Consider the following 19940-nt stretch of genomic DNA (forward strand, 5'->3'; position numbering starts at 1 on the left):
TCCTGCTGGTGCTAGAGTCAGGCCTCCTGCTGGTGCCAGAGTCAGGCCTCCTGCTGGTGCTAGAGTCAGGCCTCCTGCTGGTGCTAGAGTCAGGACTCATGCTGGTGCTAGAGTCAGGACTCATGCTGGTGCTAGAGTCAGGACTCCTGCTGGTGCTAGAGTAAGGACTCCTGCTGGTGCTAGAGTCAGGACTCCTGCTGGTGCCAGAGTCAGGACTCCTGCTGGTGCTAGAGTCAGGCCTCCTGCTGGTGCCAGAGTCAGGACTCCTGCTGGTGCCAGAGTCAGGACTCCTGCTGGTGCCAGAGTCAGGACTCCTGTTGGTGCCAGAGTCAGGACTCCTGCTGGTGCTAGAGTCAGGACTCCTGCTGGTGCCAGAGTCAGGACTCCTGCTGGTGCCAGAGTCAGGCCTCCTGCTGGTGTCAGAGTCAGGCCTCCTGCTGGTGCTAGACTCAGGACTCCTGCTGGTTCCAGAGTCAGGCCTCCTGCTGGTGCTAGAGTCAGGATTCCTCCTGGTGCCAGAGTCAGGCCTCCTGCTGGTGCTAGAGTCAGGCCTCCTGCTGGTGCCAGAGTCAGGACTCCTGCTGGTGCCAGAGTCAGGCCTCCTGCTGGTGCTAGAGTCAGGCCTCCTGCTGGTGTCAGAGTCAGGCCTCCTGCTGGTGTCAGAGTCAGGCCTCCTGCTGGTGCTAGAGTCAGGACTCCTGCTGGTGCCAGAGTCAGGACTCCTGCTGGTACCAGAGTCAGGACTCCTGCTGGTGCTAGAGTCAGGCCTCCTGCTGGTGCCAGAGTCAGGACTCCTTCTGGTGCCAGAGTCAGGCCTCCTGCTGGTGCCAGAGTCAGGCCTCCTGCTGGTGCTAGAGTCAGGACTCCTGCTGGTGCTAGAGTCAGGACTCCTGCTGGTGACAGAGTCAGGACTCCTGCTGGTGCCAGAGTCAGAACTCCTGCTGGTGCCAGAGTCAGGACTCCTGCTGGTGCTAGAGTCAGGCCTCCTGCTGGTGCTAGAGTCAGGCCTACTGCTGGTGCCAGAGTCAGGACTCCTGCTGGTGCTAGAGTCAGGACTCCTGCTGGTGCCAGAGTCAGGCCTCCTGCTGGTGCCAGAGTCAGGACTCCTGCTGGTGCCAGAGTCAGGCCTCCTGCTCGTGTCAGAGTCAGGACTCCTGCTGGTGCCAGAGTCAGGACTCCTGCTGGTGCTAGAGTCAGGACTCCTGCTGGTGCTAGAGTCAGGACTCCTGCTGGTGCTAGAGTCAGGCCTCCTGCTGGTGCTGGAGTCAGGCCTCCTGCTGGTGCTAGAGTCAGGACTCCTGCTGGTGCCAGAGTCAGGCCTCCTGCTGGTGCCAGAGTCAGGACTCCTGCTGGTGCTAGAGTCAGGACTCCTGCTGGTGCTAGAGTCAGGACTCCTGCTGGTGCCAGAGTCAGGACTCCTGCTGGTGCTAGAGTCAGGCCTCCTGCTGGTGTCAGAGTCAGGCCTCCTGCTGGTGTCAGAGTCAGGCCTCCTGCTGGTGCTAGACTCAGGACTCCTGCTGGTGCTAGAGTCAGGACTCCTGCTGGTGCTAGAGTCAGGACTCCTGTTGGTGCCAGAGTCAGGACTCCTGCTGGTGCTAGAGTCAGGCCTCCTGCTGGTGCTAGAGTCAGGACTCCTGCTGGTGCCAGAGTCAGGACTCCTGCTGGTGCTAGAGTCAGGCCTCCTGCTGGTGCCAGAGTCAGGCCTCCTGCTGGTGCCAGAGTCAGGACTCCTGCTGGTGCCAGAGTCAGGCCTCCTGCTCGTGTCAGAGTCAGGACTCCTGCTGGTGCCAGAGTCAGGACTCCTGCTGGTGCTAGAGTCAGGACTCCTGCTGGTGCTAGAGTCAGGCCTCCTGCTGGTGCTGGAGTCAGGCCTCCTGCTGGTGCTAGAGTCAGGACTCCTGCTGGTGCCAGAGTCAGGCCTCCTGCTGGTGCCAGAGTCAGGACTCCTGCTGGTGCTAGAGTCAGGACTCCTGCTGGTGCTAGAGTCAGGCCTCCTGCTGGTGCCAGAGTCAGGCCTCCTGCTGGTGCCAGAGTCAGGCCTCCTGCTGGTGCCAGAGTCAGGCCTCCTGCTGGTGCCAGAGTCAGGCCTCCTGCTGGTGCCAGAGTCAGGCCTCCTGCTGGTTCTAGAGTCAGGACTCCTGCTGGTGCCAGAGTCAGGCCTCCTGCTGGTCCTAGAGTCAGGACTCCTGCTGGTGCCAGAGTCAGGCCTCCTGCTGGTGCCAGAGTCAGGCCTCCTGCTGGTGCCAGAGTCAAGCCTCCTGCTGGTGCTAGAGTCAGGCCTCCTGCTGGTGCCGGAGTCAGGCCTCCTGCTGGTGCTAGAGTCAGGCCTCCTGCTGGTGCTAGAGTAAGGACTCCTGCTGGTGCCAGAGTCAGGACTCCTGCTGGTGCTAGAGTCAGGCCTCCTGCTGGTGCGAGAGTCAGGCCTCCTGCTGGTGCCAGAGTCAGGACTCCTGCTGGTGCTAAAGTCAGGACTCCTGCTGGTGCCAGAGTCAGGACTCCTGCTGGTGCCAGAGTCAGGACTCCTGCTGGTGCTATAGTCAGGACTCCTGCTGGTGCCAGAGTCAGGCCTCCTGCTTGTGTCAGAGTCAGGACTCCTGCTGGTGCCAGAGTCAGGACTCCTGCTGGTGCCAGAGTCAGGACTCCTGCTGGTACTAGAGTCAAGCCTCCTGCTGGTGCTAGAGTCAGGCCTCCTGCTGGTGCCAGAGTCAGGCCTCCTGCTGGTGCTAGAGTCAGGCCTCCTGCTGGTGCCAGAGTCAGGACTCCTGCTGGTGCCAGAGTCAGGACTCCTGCTGGTGCCAGAGTAAGGCCTCCTGCTGGTGTCAGAGTCAGGCCTCCTGCTGGTGCTAGAGTCAGGCCTCCTGCTGGTGCCAGAGTCAGGACTCCTGCTGGTGCCAGAGTCAGGACTCCTGCTGGTGCCAGAGTCAGGACTCATGCTGGTGCTAGAGTCAGGACTCCTGCCGGTGCTAGAGTATGGACTCCTGTTGGTGCCAGAGTCAGGACTCCTGCTGGTGCCAGAGTCAGGACTCCTGCTGGTGCCAGAGTCAGGACTCATGCTGGTGCTAGAGTCAGGACTCCTGCTGGTGCCAGAGTCAGGACTCCTGTTGGTGCCAGAGTCAGGACTCCTGCTGGTGCTATAGTCAGGACTCCTGCTGGTGCCAGAGTCAGGACTCCTGCTGGTGCCAGAGTCAGGCCTCCTGCTGGTGTCAGAGTCAGGCTCCTGCTGGTGTCAGAGTCAGGCCTCCTGCTGGTGCTAGACTCAGGACTCCTGCTAATGCCAGAGTCAGGCCTCCTGCTGGTGCTAGAGTCAGGACTCCTGCTGGTGCTAGAGTCAGGCCTCCTGCTGGTGCCAGAGTCAGGCCTCCTGCTGGTGCCAGAGTCAGGCCTCCTGCTGGTGCCAGAGTCAGGACTCCTGCTGGTGCCGGAGTCAGGCCTCCTGCTGGTGCCAGAGTCAGGCCTCCTGCTGGTGCCAGAGTCAGGCCTCCTGCTGGTGCCAGAGTCAGGACTCCTGCTGGTGCCGGAGTCAGGCCTCCTGCTGGTGCCGGAGGTGCCGGAGTCAGGCCTCCTGCTGGTGCCAGAGTCAGGACTCCTGCTGGTGCCGGAGTCAGGCCTCCTGCTGGTGCCGGAGGTGCCGGAGTCAGGCCTCCTGCTGGTGCCGGAGTCAGGCCTCCTGCTGGTGCCAGAGTCAGGACTCCTGCTGGTGCTAGAGTCAGGATTCCTGCTGGTGCCAGAGTCAGGACTCCTGCTGGTGCCAGAGTCAGGACTCCTGCTGGTGCCAGAGTCAGGACTCCTGCTGGTGCTAGAGTCAGGACTCCTGCTGGTGCCAGAGTAAGGACTCCTGCTGGTGCCAGAGTCAGGACTCATGCTGGTGCTAGAGTCAGGACTCCTGCTGGTGCCAGAGTCAGGACTCCTGTTGGTGCCAGAGTCAGGACTCATGCTGGTGCTAGAGTCAGGACTCCTGCTGGTGCCAGAGTCAGGACTCCTGTTGGTGCCAGAGTCAGGACTCCTGCTGGTGCTATAGTCAGGACTCCTGCTGGTGCCAGAGTCAGGACTCCTGCTGGTGCCAGAGTCAGGCCTCCTGCTGGTGTCAGAGTCAGGCCTCCTGCTGGTGCTAGACTCAGGACTCCTGCTAATGCCAGAGTCAGGCCTCCTGCTGGTGCTAGAGTCAGGCCTCCTGCTGGTGCTAGAGTCAGGACTCCTGCTGGTGCTAGAGTCAGGCCTCCTGCTGGTGCCAGAGTCAGGCCTCCTGCTGGTGCCAGAGTCAGGCCTCCTGCTGGTGCCAGAGTCAGGACTCCTGCTGGTGCCGGAGTCAGGCCTCCTGCTGGTGCCGGAGTCAGGCCTCCTGCTGGTGCCGGAGTCAGGCCTCCTGCTGGTGCCAGAGTCAGGACTCCTGCTGGTGCCAGAGTCAGGACTCCTGCTGGTGCTAGAGTCAGGACTCCTGCTGGTGCCAGAGTCAGGACTCCTGCTGGTGCCAGAGTCAGGACTCCTGCTGGTGCCAGAGTCAGGACTCCTGGTGGTGCCAGAGTCAGGACTCCTGCTGGTGCTAGAGTCAGGACTCCTGGTGGTGCCAGAGTCAGGACTCCTGCTGGTGCCAGAGTAAGGACTCCTGCTGGTGCTAGAGTCAGGCCTCCTGCTGGTGCCAGAGTCAGGACTCCTGCTGGTGCTAGAGTCAGGCCTCCTGCTGGTGTCAGAGTCAGGCCTCCTGCTGGTGTCAGAGTCAGGCCTCCTGCTGGTGCTAGACTCAGGACTCCTGCTGGTGCTAGAGTCAGGACTCCTGCTGGTGCTAGAGTCAGGACTCCTGTTGGTGCCAGAGTCAGGACTCCTGCTGGTGCTAGAGTCAGGCCTCCTGCTGGTGCTAGAGTCAGGACTCCTGCTGGTGCCAGAGTCAGGACTCCTGCTGGTGCTAGAGTCAGGCCTCCTGCTGGTGCCAGAGTCAGGCCTCCTGCTGGTGCCAGAGTCAGGACTCCTGCTGGTGCCAGAGTCAGGCCTCCTGCTCGTGTCAGAGTCAGGACTCCTGCTGGTGCCAGAGTCAGGACTCCTGCTGGTGCTAGAGTCAGGACTCCTGCTGGTGCTAGAGTCAGGCCTCCTGCTGGTGCTGGAGTCAGGCCTCCTGCTGGTGCTAGAGTCAGGACTCCTGCTGGTGCCAGAGTCAGGCCTCCTGCTGGTGCCAGAGTCAGGACTCCTGCTGGTGCTAGAGTCAGGACTCCTGCTGGTGCTAGAGTCAGGCCTCCTGCTGGTGCCAGAGTCAGGCCTCCTGCTGGTGCCAGAGTCAGGCCTCCTGCTGGTGCCAGAGTCAGGCCTCCTGCTGGTTCTAGAGTCAGGACTCCTGCTGGTGCCAGAGTCAGGCCTCCTGCTGGTCCTAGAGTCAGGACTCCTGCTGGTGCCAGAGTCAGGCCTCCTGCTGGTGCCAGAGTCAGGCCTCCTGCTGGTGCCAGAGTCAAGCCTCCTGCTGGTGCTAGAGTCAGGCCTCCTGCTGGTGCCGGAGTCAGGCCTCCTGCTGGTGCTAGAGTCAGGCCTCCTGCTGGTGCTAGAGTAAGGACTCCTGCTGGTGCCAGAGTCAGGACTCCTGCTGGTGCTAGAGTCAGGCCTCCTGCTGGTGCGAGAGTCAGGCCTCCTGCTGGTGCCAGAGTCAGGACTCCTGCTGGTGCTAAAGTCAGGACTCCTGCTGGTGCCAGAGTCAGGACTCCTGCTGGTGCCAGAGTCAGGACTCCTGCTGGTGCTATAATCAGGACTCCTGCTGGTGCCAGAGTCAGGCCTCCTGCTTGTGTCAGAGTCAGGACTCCTGCTGGTGCCAGAGTCAGGACTCCTGCTGGTGCCAGAGTCAGGACTCCTGCTGGTACTAGAGTCAAGCCTCCTGCTGGTGCTAGAGTCAGGCCTCCTGCTGGTGCCAGAGTCAGGCCTCCTGCTGGTGCTAGAGTCAGGCCTCCTGCTGGTGCCAGAGTCAGGACTCCTGCTGGTGCCAGAGTCAGGACTCCTGCTGGTGCCAGAGTAAGGCCTCCTGCTGGTGTCAGAGTCAGGCCTCCTGCTGGTGCTAGAGTCAGGCCTCCTGCTGGTGCCAGAGTCAGGACTCCTGCTGGTGCCAGAGTCAGGACTCCTGCTGGTGCCAGAGTCAGGACTCATGCTGGTGCTAGAGTCAGGACTCCTGCCGGTGCTAGAGTATGGACTCCTGTTGGTGCCAGAGTCAGGACTCCTGCTGGTGCCAGAGTCAGGACTCCTGCTGGTGCCAGAGTCAGGACTCATGCTGGTGCTAGAGTCAGGACTCCTGCTGGTGCCAGAGTCAGGACTCCTGTTGGTGCCAGAGTCAGGACTCCTGCTGGTGCTATAGTCAGGACTCCTGCTGGTGCCAGAGTCAGGACTCCTGCTGGTGCCAGAGTCAGGCCTCCTGCTGGTGTCAGAGTCAGGCTCCTGCTGGTGTCAGAGTCAGGCCTCCTGCTGGTGCTAGACTCAGGACTCCTGCTAATGCCAGAGTCAGGCCTCCTGCTGGTGCTAGAGTCAGGACTCCTGCTGGTGCTAGAGTCAGGCCTCCTGCTGGTGCCAGAGTCAGGCCTCCTGCTGGTGCCAGAGTCAGGCCTCCTGCTGGTGCCAGAGTCAGGACTCCTGCTGGTGCCGGAGTCAGGCCTCCTGCTGGTGCCAGAGTCAGGCCTCCTGCTGGTGCCAGAGTCAGGCCTCCTGCTGGTGCCAGAGTCAGGACTCCTGCTGGTGCCGGAGTCAGGCCTCCTGCTGGTGCCGGAGGTGCCGGAGTCAGGCCTCCTGCTGGTGCCAGAGTCAGGACTCCTGCTGGTGCCGGAGTCAGGCCTCCTGCTGGTGCCGGAGGTGCCGGAGTCAGGCCTCCTGCTGGTGCCGGAGTCAGGCCTCCTGCTGGTGCCAGAGTCAGGACTCCTGCTGGTGCTAGAGTCAGGATTCCTGCTGGTGCCAGAGTCAGGACTCCTGCTGGTGCCAGAGTCAGGACTCCTGCTGGTGCCAGAGTCAGGACTCCTGCTGGTGCTAGAGTCAGGACTCCTGCTGGTGCCAGAGTAAGGACTCCTGCTGGTGCCAGAGTCAGGACTCATGCTGGTGCTAGAGTCAGGACTCCTGCTGGTGCCAGAGTCAGGACTCCTGTTGGTGCCAGAGTCAGGACTCATGCTGGTGCTAGAGTCAGGACTCCTGCTGGTGCCAGAGTCAGGACTCCTGTTGGTGCCAGAGTCAGGACTCCTGCTGGTGCTATAGTCAGGACTCCTGCTGGTGCCAGAGTCAGGACTCCTGCTGGTGCCAGAGTCAGGCCTCCTGCTGGTGTCAGAGTCAGGCCTCCTGCTGGTGCTAGACTCAGGACTCCTGCTAATGCCAGAGTCAGGCCTCCTGCTGGTGCTAGAGTCAGGCCTCCTGCTGGTGCTAGAGTCAGGACTCCTGCTGGTGCTAGAGTCAGGCCTCCTGCTGGTGCCAGAGTCAGGCCTCCTGCTGGTGCCAGAGTCAGGCCTCCTGCTGGTGCCAGAGTCAGGACTCCTGCTGGTGCCGGAGTCAGGCCTCCTGCTGGTGCCGGAGTCAGGCCTCCTGCTGGTGCCGGAGTCAGGCCTCCTGCTGGTGCCAGAGTCAGGACTCCTGCTGGTGCCAGAGTCAGGACTCCTGCTGGTGCTAGAGTCAGGACTCCTGCTGGTGCCAGAGTCAGGACTCCTGCTGGTGCCAGAGTCAGGACTCCTGCTGGTGCCAGAGTCAGGACTCCTGGTGGTGCCAGAGTCAGGACTCCTGCTGGTGCTAGAGTCAGGACTCCTGGTGGTGCCAGAGTCAGGACTCCTGCTGGTGCCAGAGTAAGGACTCCTGCTGGTGCTAGAGTCAGGCCTCCTGCTGGTGCCAGAGTCAGGACTCCTGCTGGTGCCAGAGTCAGGCCTCCTGCTGGTGCTAGAGTCAGGACTCCTGCTGGTGCCAGAGTCAGGACTCCTGCTGGTGCCAGAGTCATGCTTCCTGCTGGTGCCAGAGTCAGGACTCCTGCTGGTGCCAGAGTCAGGACTCCTGCTGGTGCCAGAGTCAGGCCTCCTGCTGGTGCCAGAGTCAGGACTCCTGCTGGTGCTAGAGTCAGGACTCCTGCTGGTGCCAGAGTCAGGACTCCTGCTGGTGCCAGAGTCAGGACTCCTGCTGGTGCCAGAGTCAGGACTCCTGCTGGTGCCAGAGTCAGGACTCCTGCTGGTGCCAGAGTAAGGACTCCTGCTGGTGCTAGAGTCAGGCCTCCTGCTGGTGCCAGAGTCAGGACTCCTGCTGGTGCCAGAGTCAGGCCTCCTGCTGGTGCTAGAGTCAGGACTCCTGCTGGTGCCAGAGTCAGGACTCCTGCTGGTGCCAGAGTCATGCCTCCTGCTGGTGCTAGAGTCAGGACTCCTGCTGGTGCTAGAGTCAGGCCTCCTGCTGGTGCCAGAGTCAGGACTCCTGCTGGTGCCAGAGTCAGGATTCCTGCTGGTGCCAGAGTCAGGATTCCTGCTGGTGCCAGAGTCAGGACTCCTGCTGGTGCCAGAGTCAGGACTCCTGCTGGTGCCAGAGTCAGGACTCCTGCTGGTGCCAGAGTAAGGACTCCTGCTGGTGCTAGAGTCAGGCCTCCTGCTGGTGCCAGAGTCAGGACTCCTGCTGGTGCCAGAGTCAGGCCTCCTGCTGGTGCTAGAGTCAGGACTCCTGCTGGTGCCAGAGTCAGGACTCCTGCTGGTGCCAGAGTCATGCCTCCTGCTGGTGCTAGAGTCAGGACTCCTGCTGGTGCTAGAGTCAGGCCTCCTGCTGGTGCCAGAGTCATGCTTCCTGCTGGTGCCAGAGTCAGGACTCCTGCTGGTGCCAGAGTCAGGACTCCTGCTGGTGCCAGAGTGAGGACTCCTGCTGGTGCCAGAGTCAGGACTCCTGCTGGTGCCAGAGTCAGGACTCCTGCTGGTGCCAGAGTCAGGACTCCTGCTGGTGCCAGAGTCAGGACTCCTGCTGGTGCTAGAGTCAGGACTCCTGCTGGTGCCAGAGTAAGGACTCCTGCTGGTGCTAGAGTCAGGCCTCCTGCTGGTGCCAGAGTCAGGACTCCTGCTGGTGCCAGAGTCAGGCCTCCTGCTGGTGCTAGAGTCAGGACTCCTGCTGGTGCCAGAGTCAGGACTCCTGCTGGTGCCAGAGTCATGCCTCCTGCTGGTGCTAGAGTCAGGACTCCTGCTGGTGCTAGAGTCAGGCCTCCTGCTGGTGCCAGAGTCAGGACTCCTGCTGGTGCCAGAGTCAGGACTCCTGCTGGTGCTAGAGTCAGGCCTCCTGCTGGTGCCAGAGTCAGGACTCCTGCTGGTGCCAGAGTCAGGACTCCTGCTGGTGCCAGAGTCAGGATTCCTGCTGGTGCCAGAGTCATGCCTCCTGCTGGTGCTAGAGTCAGGCCTCCTGCTGGTGCCAGAGTAAGGACTCCTGCTGGTGCTAGAGTCAGGCCTCCTGCTGGTGCCAGAGTCAGGACTCCTGCTGGTGCCAGAGTCAGGCCTCCTGCTGGTGCTAGAGTCAGGACTCCTGCTGGTGCCAGAGTCAGGACTCCTGCTGGTGCCAGAGTCATGCCTCCTGCTGGTGCTAGAGTCAGGACTCCTGCTGGTGCTAGAGTCAGGCCTCCTGCTGGTGCCAGAGTCAGGCCTGAACATGGACGTTTGCTCTGCAGGTCTTATGTGAGCAGAAGCAGAAGCTGGAGGAGGCGCAGTCGGAGCTGGAGGCGTCTCAGAAAGAGTCTCGTTCTCTCAGCACGGAGCTCTTCAAACTGAGGAACGCGTACGAGGAGTCCCTGGACCAGCTGGAGACCATGAAGCGCGAGAACAAGAACCTTCAGGAGGAGGTGTCCGAGCTGACCGAGCGTCTGGGCGAAGGCGGACGCAGCGCTCACGAGCTGGACAAACTGCGGCGTGTCCTTCAGCAGGAGAAGCAGGAGCTGCAGACGGCTCTGGAGGAGGCGGAGGCCACGCTGGAGCACGAGGAGAGCAAGACCCTGCGCCTCCTGCTGGAGTCGGGACAGACCCGCGCTGAGCTGGAGAAGAAGCTGTCTGAGAAGGAGCAGGAGATGGACCAGGCCAAACGCAACCAGCAGAGGGCGCTGGAGTCTCTGCAGAGCGCGCTGGAGAACGAGACGCGCAGCCGCAACGAAGCGCTGCGGCTCAAGAAGAAGATGGAGGCCGACATGAACGAGATGGAGGTGCAGCTGAACAAGGCCACTCGCAGCGCGGCGGAGGCGCAGCGGCAGCAGAAGGTCCTGCAGGGGGCGCTCAGCGACACGCAGCTGCTCCTGGACGAGGCGCGCCACGAGGCAGAAGCTCAGCTGGAGAACGCGGCTCTGAGCGAGAGGAGGAACGCTCTGCTCCAGGCCGAGCTGGAGGAGCTCAGAGCCGCTCTGGAACAAACCGAGCGCTGCAGGAAAGTGGCCGAGCAGGAACTGAGCGACGCGGCGGAGCGAGCGCTGCTCCTGCACTCGCAGAACACCTCCCTCATCCACCAGAAGAAGAAGGCGGAGGCCGACCTGAGCGCGCTGCAGACGGAGCTGGAGGACGCCGTGCAGGAGAACAGGAACGCCGAGGACAAAGCGCGGAAAGCCATCACGGACGCGGCCATGATGGCGGAGGAGCTGAAGAAGGAGCAGGACACCAGCACTCACCTGGAGAGGATGAAGAGGAACATGGACACCAGCATCAGAGACCTGCAGCTGCGCCTGGACGAGGCCGAGCACAGCGCCTCCAAAGGAGGACGCAAGCAACTGCAGCGGCTGGAGGCGCGGCTACGAGAGCTGGAGGCGGAGCTAGAGGCCGAGCAGAAGAGAGGGGCGGAGTCTGTAAAGGGAATCAGGAAGTACGAGCGACGAATCAAAGAGCTGAGCTTTCAGAGCGAAGAAGAGCGAAAGAACTCAGCCAGACTTCAGGTGAGTCTGTGTTCTGAACCGGTTTAGACCTGGTTCAGACCTGGTTCAGACCTGGTTTAGTCCTGGTTTAGACCTGGTTTAGACCTGGTTTAGTCCTGGTTTAGTCCTGGTTTAGTCCTGGTTTAGTCCTGGTTTAGTCCTGGTTTAGACCTGGTTTAGTCCTGGTTTAGTCCTGGTTTAGACCTGGTTTAGACCTGGTTTAGTCCTGGTTTAGTCCTGGTTTAGACCTGGTTTAGTCCTGGTTTAGTCCTGGTTTAGACCTGGTTTAGTCCTGGTTTAGACCTGGTTTAGACCTGGTTTAGTCCTGGTTTAGTCCTGGTTTAGTCCTGGTTTAGTCCTGGTTTAGTCCTGGTTTAGACCTGGTTTAGTCCTGGTTTAGTCCTGGTTTAGACCTGGTTTAGACCTGGTTTAGTCCTGGTTTAGACCTGGTTTAGACCTGGTTTAGTCCTGGTTTAGTCCTGGTTTAGTCCTGGTTTAGTCCTGGTTTAGACCTGGTTTAGTCCTGGTTTAGACCTGGTTTAGACCTGGTTTAGTCCTGGTTTAGACCTGGTTTAGTCCTGGTTTAGACCTGGTTTAGTCCTGGTTTAGTCCTGGTTTAGTCTTGGTTTAGACCTGGTTTAGACCTGGTTTAGACCTGGTTTAGACCTGGTTTAGCCCTGGTTTAGACCTGGTTTAGACCTGGTTTAGACCTGGTTTAGACCTGGTTTAGACCTGGTTTAGACCTGGTTTAGCCCTGGTTTAGACCTGGTTTAGACCTGGTTTAGACCTGGTTTAGACCTGGTTTAGCCCTGGTTTAGACCTGGTTTAGACCTGCTTTAGTCCTGGTTTGGTTCTCCTCAGGACCTGGTGGAAAAGCTGCAGCTGAAGTTGAAGTCGTACAAACGTTCTCTTGAAGAGGCCGAGGTCGAGGTCAACGCCAACACAGCCAAACAGCGCCACCTGCAGCACGAGCTGGAACAAGCGGAAGAACGAGCCGAGAACGCTGAGAGCCAAGTCAACAAGCTGAGGGCCAAGAGCCGGGAGCGGGGCCCGGAGCAGGACTAGAGCAGGACAGGGCCACGACCAGGTGAGAAACCAGACTAGACCAGGTCTAAACCAGGACTAAACCAGGACTAAACCAGGACTAAACCAGCTCTAAACCAGGACTAAACCAGGACTAAACCAGGACTAAACCAGGACTAAACCAAGACTAAACCAGGTCTAAACCAGGTCTAAACCAGGTCTAAACCAAGACTAAACCAGGTCTAAACCAGGTCTAAACCAGGACTAAACCAGGACTAAACCAAGACTAAACCAAGACTAAACCAGGTCTAAAGCAGGTCTAAAGCAGGACTAAACCAGGACTAAACCAAGACTAAACCAGGACTAAACCAGGACTAAACCAGGACTAAACCAAGACTAAACCAAGACTAAACCAGGTCTAAACCAGGTCTAAACCAGGACTAAACCAGGTCTAAACCAGGACTAAACCAAGACTAAACCAGGACTAAACCAGGTCTAAACCAGGACTAAACCAGGACTAAACCAGGACTAAACCAAGACTAAACCAAGACTAAACCAGGACTAAACCAGGACTAAACCAGGTCTAAACCAGGTCTAAACCAGGTCTAAACCAGGACTAAACCAGGTCTAAACCAGGTCTAAACCAGGACTAAACCAGGACTAAACCAGGACTAAACCAGGACTAAACCAGGACTAAACCAGGACTAAACCAGGTCTAAACCAGGACTAAACCAGGTCTAAACCAGGTCTAAACCAGGACTAAACCAGGACTAACAGTTCTTCTCTGTTCCAGACCTTGAGTCTTCTGTGTGCAGTTCCGCGCGTGTCCACCAGGAGGAAAATACAGACTTTAAACCTTTCACCGTTTCATTTTATAGCATTTATTACGTTTGACACAAAAACACTGAAATAAAACCACTGCAAACTGAAACGTCTCATGTTCCTGACTCAAAGCTTCTGATTGGTGCATGTGCTTGGCTGAGGAGCCAGTGGGCGGAGCTTCCATCTGTGGGATACTGTCACCTCTAAGTCACAATCCCCTGGACGTAAACGTTCTGTAACACCCAGGAACTTCAAGTGGTCCAACAGGGCCCAACAGGGGCCAACAGGGGGCAACAGGGGCCAACAGGGGGCAACAGGGGCCAACAGGGGGCAACAGGGGCCAACATGGGCCAACAGGGGGCAACAGAGGTAACAGGGGGCCAACAGGGGGCCAACAGGGGCCAACAGGGGGCAACAGGGGGCAAAGAGGGGCCAACAGGGGCCAACAGGGGCCAACAGGGGGCAACAGGGGGCCAACATTGGCCAACAGGGGCCAACAGGGGGCAACAGGGGGCAAACAGGGGGCCAACGGGGGCCAACGGGGGCCAACGGGGGCCAACAGGGGCCAACAAGGAGCCAACAGGGGCCAACAGGGGGCAACATGGGCCAACAGGGGGCAACAGGGGCCAACAGGGGGCCAACAGGGGGCAACAGGGGGCCAACATTGGCCAACAGGGGCCAACAGGGGGCAACAAGGGGCCAACAGGGGGCAACAGGGGGCCAACATTGGCCAACAGGGGCCAACAGGGGGCAACAAGGGGCCAACAGGGGCCAACAGGGGCCAACAGGGGGCAACAGGGGGCCAACATTGGCCAACAGGGGCCAACAGGGGGCAACAGGGGGCAAACAGGGGGCCAACGGGGGCCAACAGGGGCCAACAGGGGGCAAACAGGGGGCCAACGGGGGCCAACAGGGGCCAACAGGGAGCCAACAGGGGGCAACAGGGGCCAACAGGGGGCAACAGGGGCCAACAGGGGGCCAACAGGGGGCAACAGGGGGCAACAGGGGGCCAACAGGGGGCCAACAGGGGCCAACAGGGGCCAACAGGGGGCAACAGGGGGCCAACAGGGGCCAACAGGGGGCAAACAGGGGGCCAACGGGGGCCAACAGGGGCCAACAGGGAGCCAACAGGGGGCAACAGGGGCCAACAGGGGGCCAACAGGGGGCAACAGGGGGCAACAGGGGCCAACAGGGGGCAACAGGGGCCAACAGGGGGCCAACAGGGGCCAACAGGGGGCAACAGGGGGCAACAGGGGGCAACAAGGGGCCAACAGGGGCCAACAGGGGCCAACAGGGGGCAACAGGGGGCCAACAGGGGGCAAACAGGGGGCCAACGGGGGCCAACAGGGGCCAACAGGGAGCCAACAGGGGCCAACAGGGGGCAAACAGGGGGCCAACGGGGGCCAACAGGGGCCAACAGGGGACAAACAGGGGGCCAACGGGGGCCAACAGGGGCCAACAGGGAGCCAACAGGGGCCAACAGGGGGCAACAGGGGCCAACAGGGGGCAACAGGGGCCAACAGGGGGCCAACAGGGGGCAACAGGGGCCAACAGGGGGCAACAGGGGGCCAACATTGGCCAACAGGGGCCAACAGGGGGCAACAAGGGGCCAACAGGGGCCAACAGGGGGCAACAGGGGGCCAACATTGGCCAACAGGGGCCAACAGGGGGCAAACAGGGGGCCAACGGGGGCCAACAGGGGCCAACAGGGAGCTAACAGGGGCCAACAGGGGGCAACAGAGGCATACAGGGGGCAACAGGGGCCAACAGGGGGCCAACAGGGGGCAACAGGGGGCAACAGGGGCCAACAGGGGGCAACAGGGGGCCAACAGGGGGCCAACAGGGGGCCAACAGGGGCCAACAGGGGGCAACAGGGGCCAACAGGGGCCAACAGGGGCCAACAGGGGGCCAACAGGGGGCAACAGGGGGCAACAGGGGCCAACAGGGGGCAACAGGGGGCCAACATTGGCCAACAGGGGCCAACAGGGGGCAACAAGGGGCCAACAGGGGCCAACAGGGGCCAACAGGGGGCAACAGGGGGCCAACATTGGCCAACAGGGGCCAACAGGGGGCAACAGGGGGCAAACAGGGGGCCAACGGGGGCCAACAGGGGCCAACAGGGGCCAACAGGGGCCAACAGGGGGCAAACAGGGGGCCAACGAGGGCCAACAGGGGCCAACAGGGAGCCAACAGGGGCCAACAGGGGGCAATAGGGGCCAACAGGGGGCAACAGGGGCCAACAGGGGGCCAACAGGGGGCAACAGGGGGCAACAGGGGCCAACAGGGGGCAACAGGGGGTCAACAGGGGGCCAACAGGGGGCCAACAGGGGCCAACAGGGGGCAACAGGGGGCAACAGGGGGCCAACAGGGGCCAACAGGGGGCCAACAGGGGGCAACAGGGGGCAAAGAGGGGCCAACAGGGGCCAACAGGGGCCAACAGGGGGCAACAGGGGGCCAACATTGGCCAACAGGGGCCAACAGGGGGCAACAGGGGGCAAACAGGGGGCCAACGGGGGCCAACGGGGGCCAACGGGGGCCAACAGGGGCCAACAGGGAGCCAACAGGGGCCAACAGGGGGCAACATGGGCCAACAGGGGGCAACAGGGGCCAACAGGGGGCCAACAGGGGGCAACAGGGGGCCAACATTGGCCAACAGGGGCCAACAGGGGGCAACAAGGGGCCAACAGGGGCCAACAGGGGCCAACAGGGGGCAACAGGGGGCCAACATTGGCCAACAGGGGCCAACAGGGGGCAACAAGGGGCCAACAGGGGCCAACAGGGGCCAACAGGGGGCAACAGGGGGCCAACATTGGCCAACAGGGGCCAACAGGGGGCAACAGGGGGCAAACAGGGGGCCAACGGGGGCCAACAGGGGCCAACAGGGGGCAAACAGGGGGCCAACGGGGGCCAACAGGGGCCAACAGGGAGCCAACAGGGGGCAACAGGGGCCAACAGGGGGCAACAGGGGCCAACAGGGGGCCAACAGGGGGCAACAGGGGGCAACAGGGGCCAACAGGGGGCAACAGGGGGCCAACATTGGCCAACAGGGGCAACAGGGGCCAACAGGGGGCAACAGGGGGCCAACATTGGCCAACAGGGGCCAACAGGGGGCAACAGGGGGCAAACAGGGGGCCAACGGGGGCCAACAGGGGCCAACAGGGGCCAACAGGGGGCAAACAGGGGGCCAACGAGGGCCAACAGGGGCCAACAGGGAGCCAACAGGGGCCAACAGGGGGCAACAGGGGCCAACAGGGGGCAACAGGGGCCAACAGGGGGCCAACAGGGGGCAACAGGGGGCAACAGGGGCCAACAGGGGGCAACAGGGGGTCAACAGGGGGCCAACAGGGGGCCAACAGGGGCCAACAGGGGGCAACAGGGGGCAACAGGGGGCCAACAGGGGCCAACAGGGGGCAAACAGGGGGCCAACGGGGGCCAACAGGGGCCAACAGGGGGCAACAGGGGCCAACAGTGTTGACCCAATGTTTGGGTCACTCTGGGTCAAGTCTGAGCAGCTCCTGCTCCTGTCGGTGTAATACCTCATCCAACCAGTAGGATTCCACTGTAGAAAAAGATTCATTTGGGACGCTGGGACATGTGTCTAAGGACACGGGACGCTGGGACATATGTCTAAGGACACGGGACGCTGGGACATGTGTTTAAGGACACGGGACGCTGGGACATTTGTCTAAGGACACGGGACGCTGGGACATGTGTCTAAGGACACGGGACGCTGGGACATTTGTCTAAGGACACGGGACGCTGGGACATGTGTCTAAGGACACGGGACGCTGGGACATGTGTCTAAGGACACGGGACGCTGGGACATGTGTTTAAGGACACGGGACGCTGGGACATTTGTCTAAGGACACGGGACGCTGGGACATGTGTCTAAGGACACGGGACGCTGGGACATGTCACTGTGGAGGAAACTGCAGTTGTGATTTTGGTTGTTACAGAAATAAACTAGAGTTTTGAATGTTCTGGACACCATTGTCCCTCTGGAGGCTAAAATGGTTAAAAATGAAGACGTCTCTCAAATATTTGTGGAACATTCAGAACAAAATATATCACTTCATTTTCCTCAGATTGACAGACTTTAGGGCGTCGTTTGTCGAGTCTGCAACATTTCTCACGTGTTATTTTTATTTTCCTTGTAAGCCTCTGTTTGTTTAGACACAAACAGACAATGCGTTTGTCTGATTGGTTAATCCACCTGTCAATCACTCCCTTTGGAAATTGGAGCGACTGGATTGGATTTGAACAGAATGTGGGAGGGGCCTGCTGCTCAGCCAAAGAGACTAGAGGACTGGGTGGGCATCACCGGCCCCGCCCTACAATGATTAAGGTCCTATCTGGAAGACAGGAAGTACAAAAAAAAAACATGTCCGAAATGCCCTCTCAGCCTGTGGTTACCCCGCTTGGGCTCTCAACAGAGTGAAGAGAACCAAGAAGCAGGACAAAAGGGAAACTGAACAGAGAAGGAAGGGTGTTTCTATCCCTTATGTGTCTGGCCTGTCGGAAAAACTGCAGAGAATTTTTAGACAACACGAAGTCCCTGTTTATTTTAAACCAGGAAACACTTTAAGACAAAAACTGGTTCACCCAAAGGACAAGTTGCCGACTCAAAAACAGAGCAATGTAGTTTATTTGATCCAATGCAGTGAAGAAAGCTGTAAAGAACGTTACATAGGTGAGACTAAACAGCCTCTACACAAGAGGCTTTATCAGCACAGAAGAAATACAAGTTCAGGTCCACAGAGCGCCGTGCATCTCCATCTTGAAGCCTCTAATCACTCGTTTGAAGACGGTGAGGTGAAGGTTTTAAGCAGGAGAAAAGATGGTTTGAAAGAGGAGTCAAGGAAGCTATTTTTGTTAAAAAAGAAAGACCTTCTTTAAACAGAAATGGAGGGCTTAGGTTTAATCTTCCTGTTATTTATAATGGGTTACTGAACCCCTGGAAAGGTAGAGGACCAGGACAAGGACATTCAGATGCTAATCAGGTACTCAGGGTGAGCCAGGGTCTCACAAAGACAAAGAGGTTTTATCAGCCCATTAAGATTCTGAATAGGCTCGGTAGATACAAGGGGGAGTTTCTGTTGAAACAAACAACTCTTTCTACTTCAGGAAGGCTCCTCCCAATGGGCGGGTCTTACCACAGAACAGTATTAATATCGGAGTTCTCGATCTAAATTCTTTTATTGACAATGACTCTTGGATGAGAGTCGAAACGTCTATTTTTTCAAACTGAGTCCAGATGAAACAACTGAAGCTTTTTCTACTATGGAACACGCCTGGACCAATGAGGGATTACACCGACATATTTCCAAGAATTTTGGGCCTAAAACCTTGGATTTAGTTCGGGAACTCGAATCTGTAGCCAGGAAACTAGCAGACAACAGGAACCACTTGAGGTTCAATCTTAGATGCAGACAGAACAACATGATCCCGAAGAGCCTGCAGATCAAATCACCGGTCAGAGGACACAGAGCAGAGAAGATTTGGAGAAGGAGCCTTATGCAGATGCTCAGTGAAAGGATCCAGGAAAACAACGTCAGAATTGATAAATTGAAAGGCAGAACAGGAACTTTACAGGAGAAATTAACCAGCATACTCCCTGAAGAAGCTTTCAAAAGAGTGCTGGATTTTACACAGACAGCACAAGAAGCACAGCACAGGAAGAGCAAAGAACGCCAAATCAAGAAGTTCAACATTCTTTTGAACAAAAAGAATGCAGGTGAGGTCGAGCTAGACATTAGGACTGAGACAGACAAATTAGCGACCAGCAAAAACAATTGGATTAAGAACCTATCAGATCGTGTTCTGACACAGGCAGAAAAGGAGGTGCTCTCTAAAGGGCTCAACTTTTCTGTCACCTCTAAACACATCCCTACAGAGGACTACATCACAGCCACTGAAACTGCAATTAGGAACAACAAAATGTCTGAATCGGAGGCTGCAGACCTGAGGTTACGTGTCACAGCGACCCTGAAGAGTGCCAAACCACCTCCTTCAAATATCACAGCTGAAGAGAGAAAAGCACTTTCAGCACTAGAAAAAGATCACAGCATCAACATCCTCCCAGCAGACAGGGGGCGCTGCACTGTGATTCTCAACGCAGCTGATTACGAAGCCAAAGTCCACACCCTCCTCGAGGACACGACCACATACGAGCGCTTGAAAAGAGATCCGACCAGTGGCTACAAGAAGAAAGTGATAGACTGTTTACAAAGGCTGGAAAAAGAGGAAGCGATAGACCGGCCTCTGTATTACAGACTGTATCCTGGGGAAGCCATGCCCTGCATTTATGGCCTTCCAAAAATACACAAAAAGGAGGTTCCACTCAGACCCATAGTGTGCAGCACAGATTCCATCACCTACAATGTGGCCAAGCATTTAACAACTATATTGGCTCCGCTTGTGGGGAATTCGGTACATCATGTGGAAAACACGCACAACTTTGTGGATAAAGTGAAACATCTCCAACTGGACCCAGATGACCTCATGGTTTCATATGATGTGGTGTCCCTGTTCACCTGCATCTGACCTCTGACCTCTGATGCAGTAGCAGCGGTGAGGATCAGACTGCAGGAAGACACCACCCTACAGGAAAGGACCAAACTGACACCTGAACACATATGTAAACTGTTGGACATCTGTCTGAACACCACTTACTTTCAATTCCGGGGACAATTTTACAGACAGATTCATGGCTGTGCCATGGGCTCGCCCGTCTCTCCCATAGTGGCCAACCTGTACATGGAGCACTTTGAGAAGAAGGCACTGTCCTCATTCTCAGGCATAGCCCCAAAACTGTGGCTCCGCTATGTCGATGATACTTTTGTAACAATCAAGAAACAAGAGCTGGAAACCTTCTCTGATCACATCAATGCTGTGGACCCACATATTAGGTTTACAAGAGAAGACGCTAAGGAGAATCGCTTGGCCTTTCTTGATTGTTCCACGATCAGAGGAGAGGACGGGAAACTCCAAATAGAAGTTTATAGGAAACCTACACACACGGACCAGTATCTGCTCTTTGGTTCCAACCACCCACTACAGCACAAGCTGGGTGTGATCAGAACCTTACAACACAGAGCTCAAGGTGTGCCCACCAGCTCAGAGGGCAAGAAGAAAGAGGAAAAACATGTCCGAAATGCCCTCTCAGCCTGTGGTTACCCCGCTTGGGCTCTCAACAGAGTGAAGAGAACCAAGAAGCAGGACAAAAGGGAAACTGAACAGAGAAGGAAGGGTGTTTCTATCCCTT

General features: G+C 58.6%; 1 protein-coding gene across 1 annotated transcript in view; it reads left to right on the top strand.

The window, feature by feature from the left end:
* The window catches only part of LOC140372625 (myosin heavy chain, skeletal muscle-like), a 14030-nt gene extending 1342 nt beyond the window's left edge, over positions 1-12688 (top strand). The window contains exons 2-4 of the mRNA XM_072459741.1: positions 9611-10852; positions 11693-11918; positions 12648-12688. Coding sequence (XP_072315842.1) covers positions 9611-10852; positions 11693-11896 — 1446 coding nt within the window. The 3' untranslated portion in view covers positions 11897-11918; positions 12648-12688. The remainder of the gene's footprint in view (positions 1-9610; positions 10853-11692; positions 11919-12647) is intronic.
* Positions 12689-19940: the final 7252 nt, after the last annotated feature.

Source organism: Eucyclogobius newberryi, unplaced genomic scaffold, assembly GCF_026437365.1.
Source record: "Eucyclogobius newberryi isolate DKJ021-1_F unplaced genomic scaffold, fEucNew1.0.hap1 SCAF_267, whole genome shotgun sequence".
NCBI lineage: Eukaryota > Metazoa > Chordata > Actinopteri > Gobiiformes > Gobiidae > Eucyclogobius > Eucyclogobius newberryi.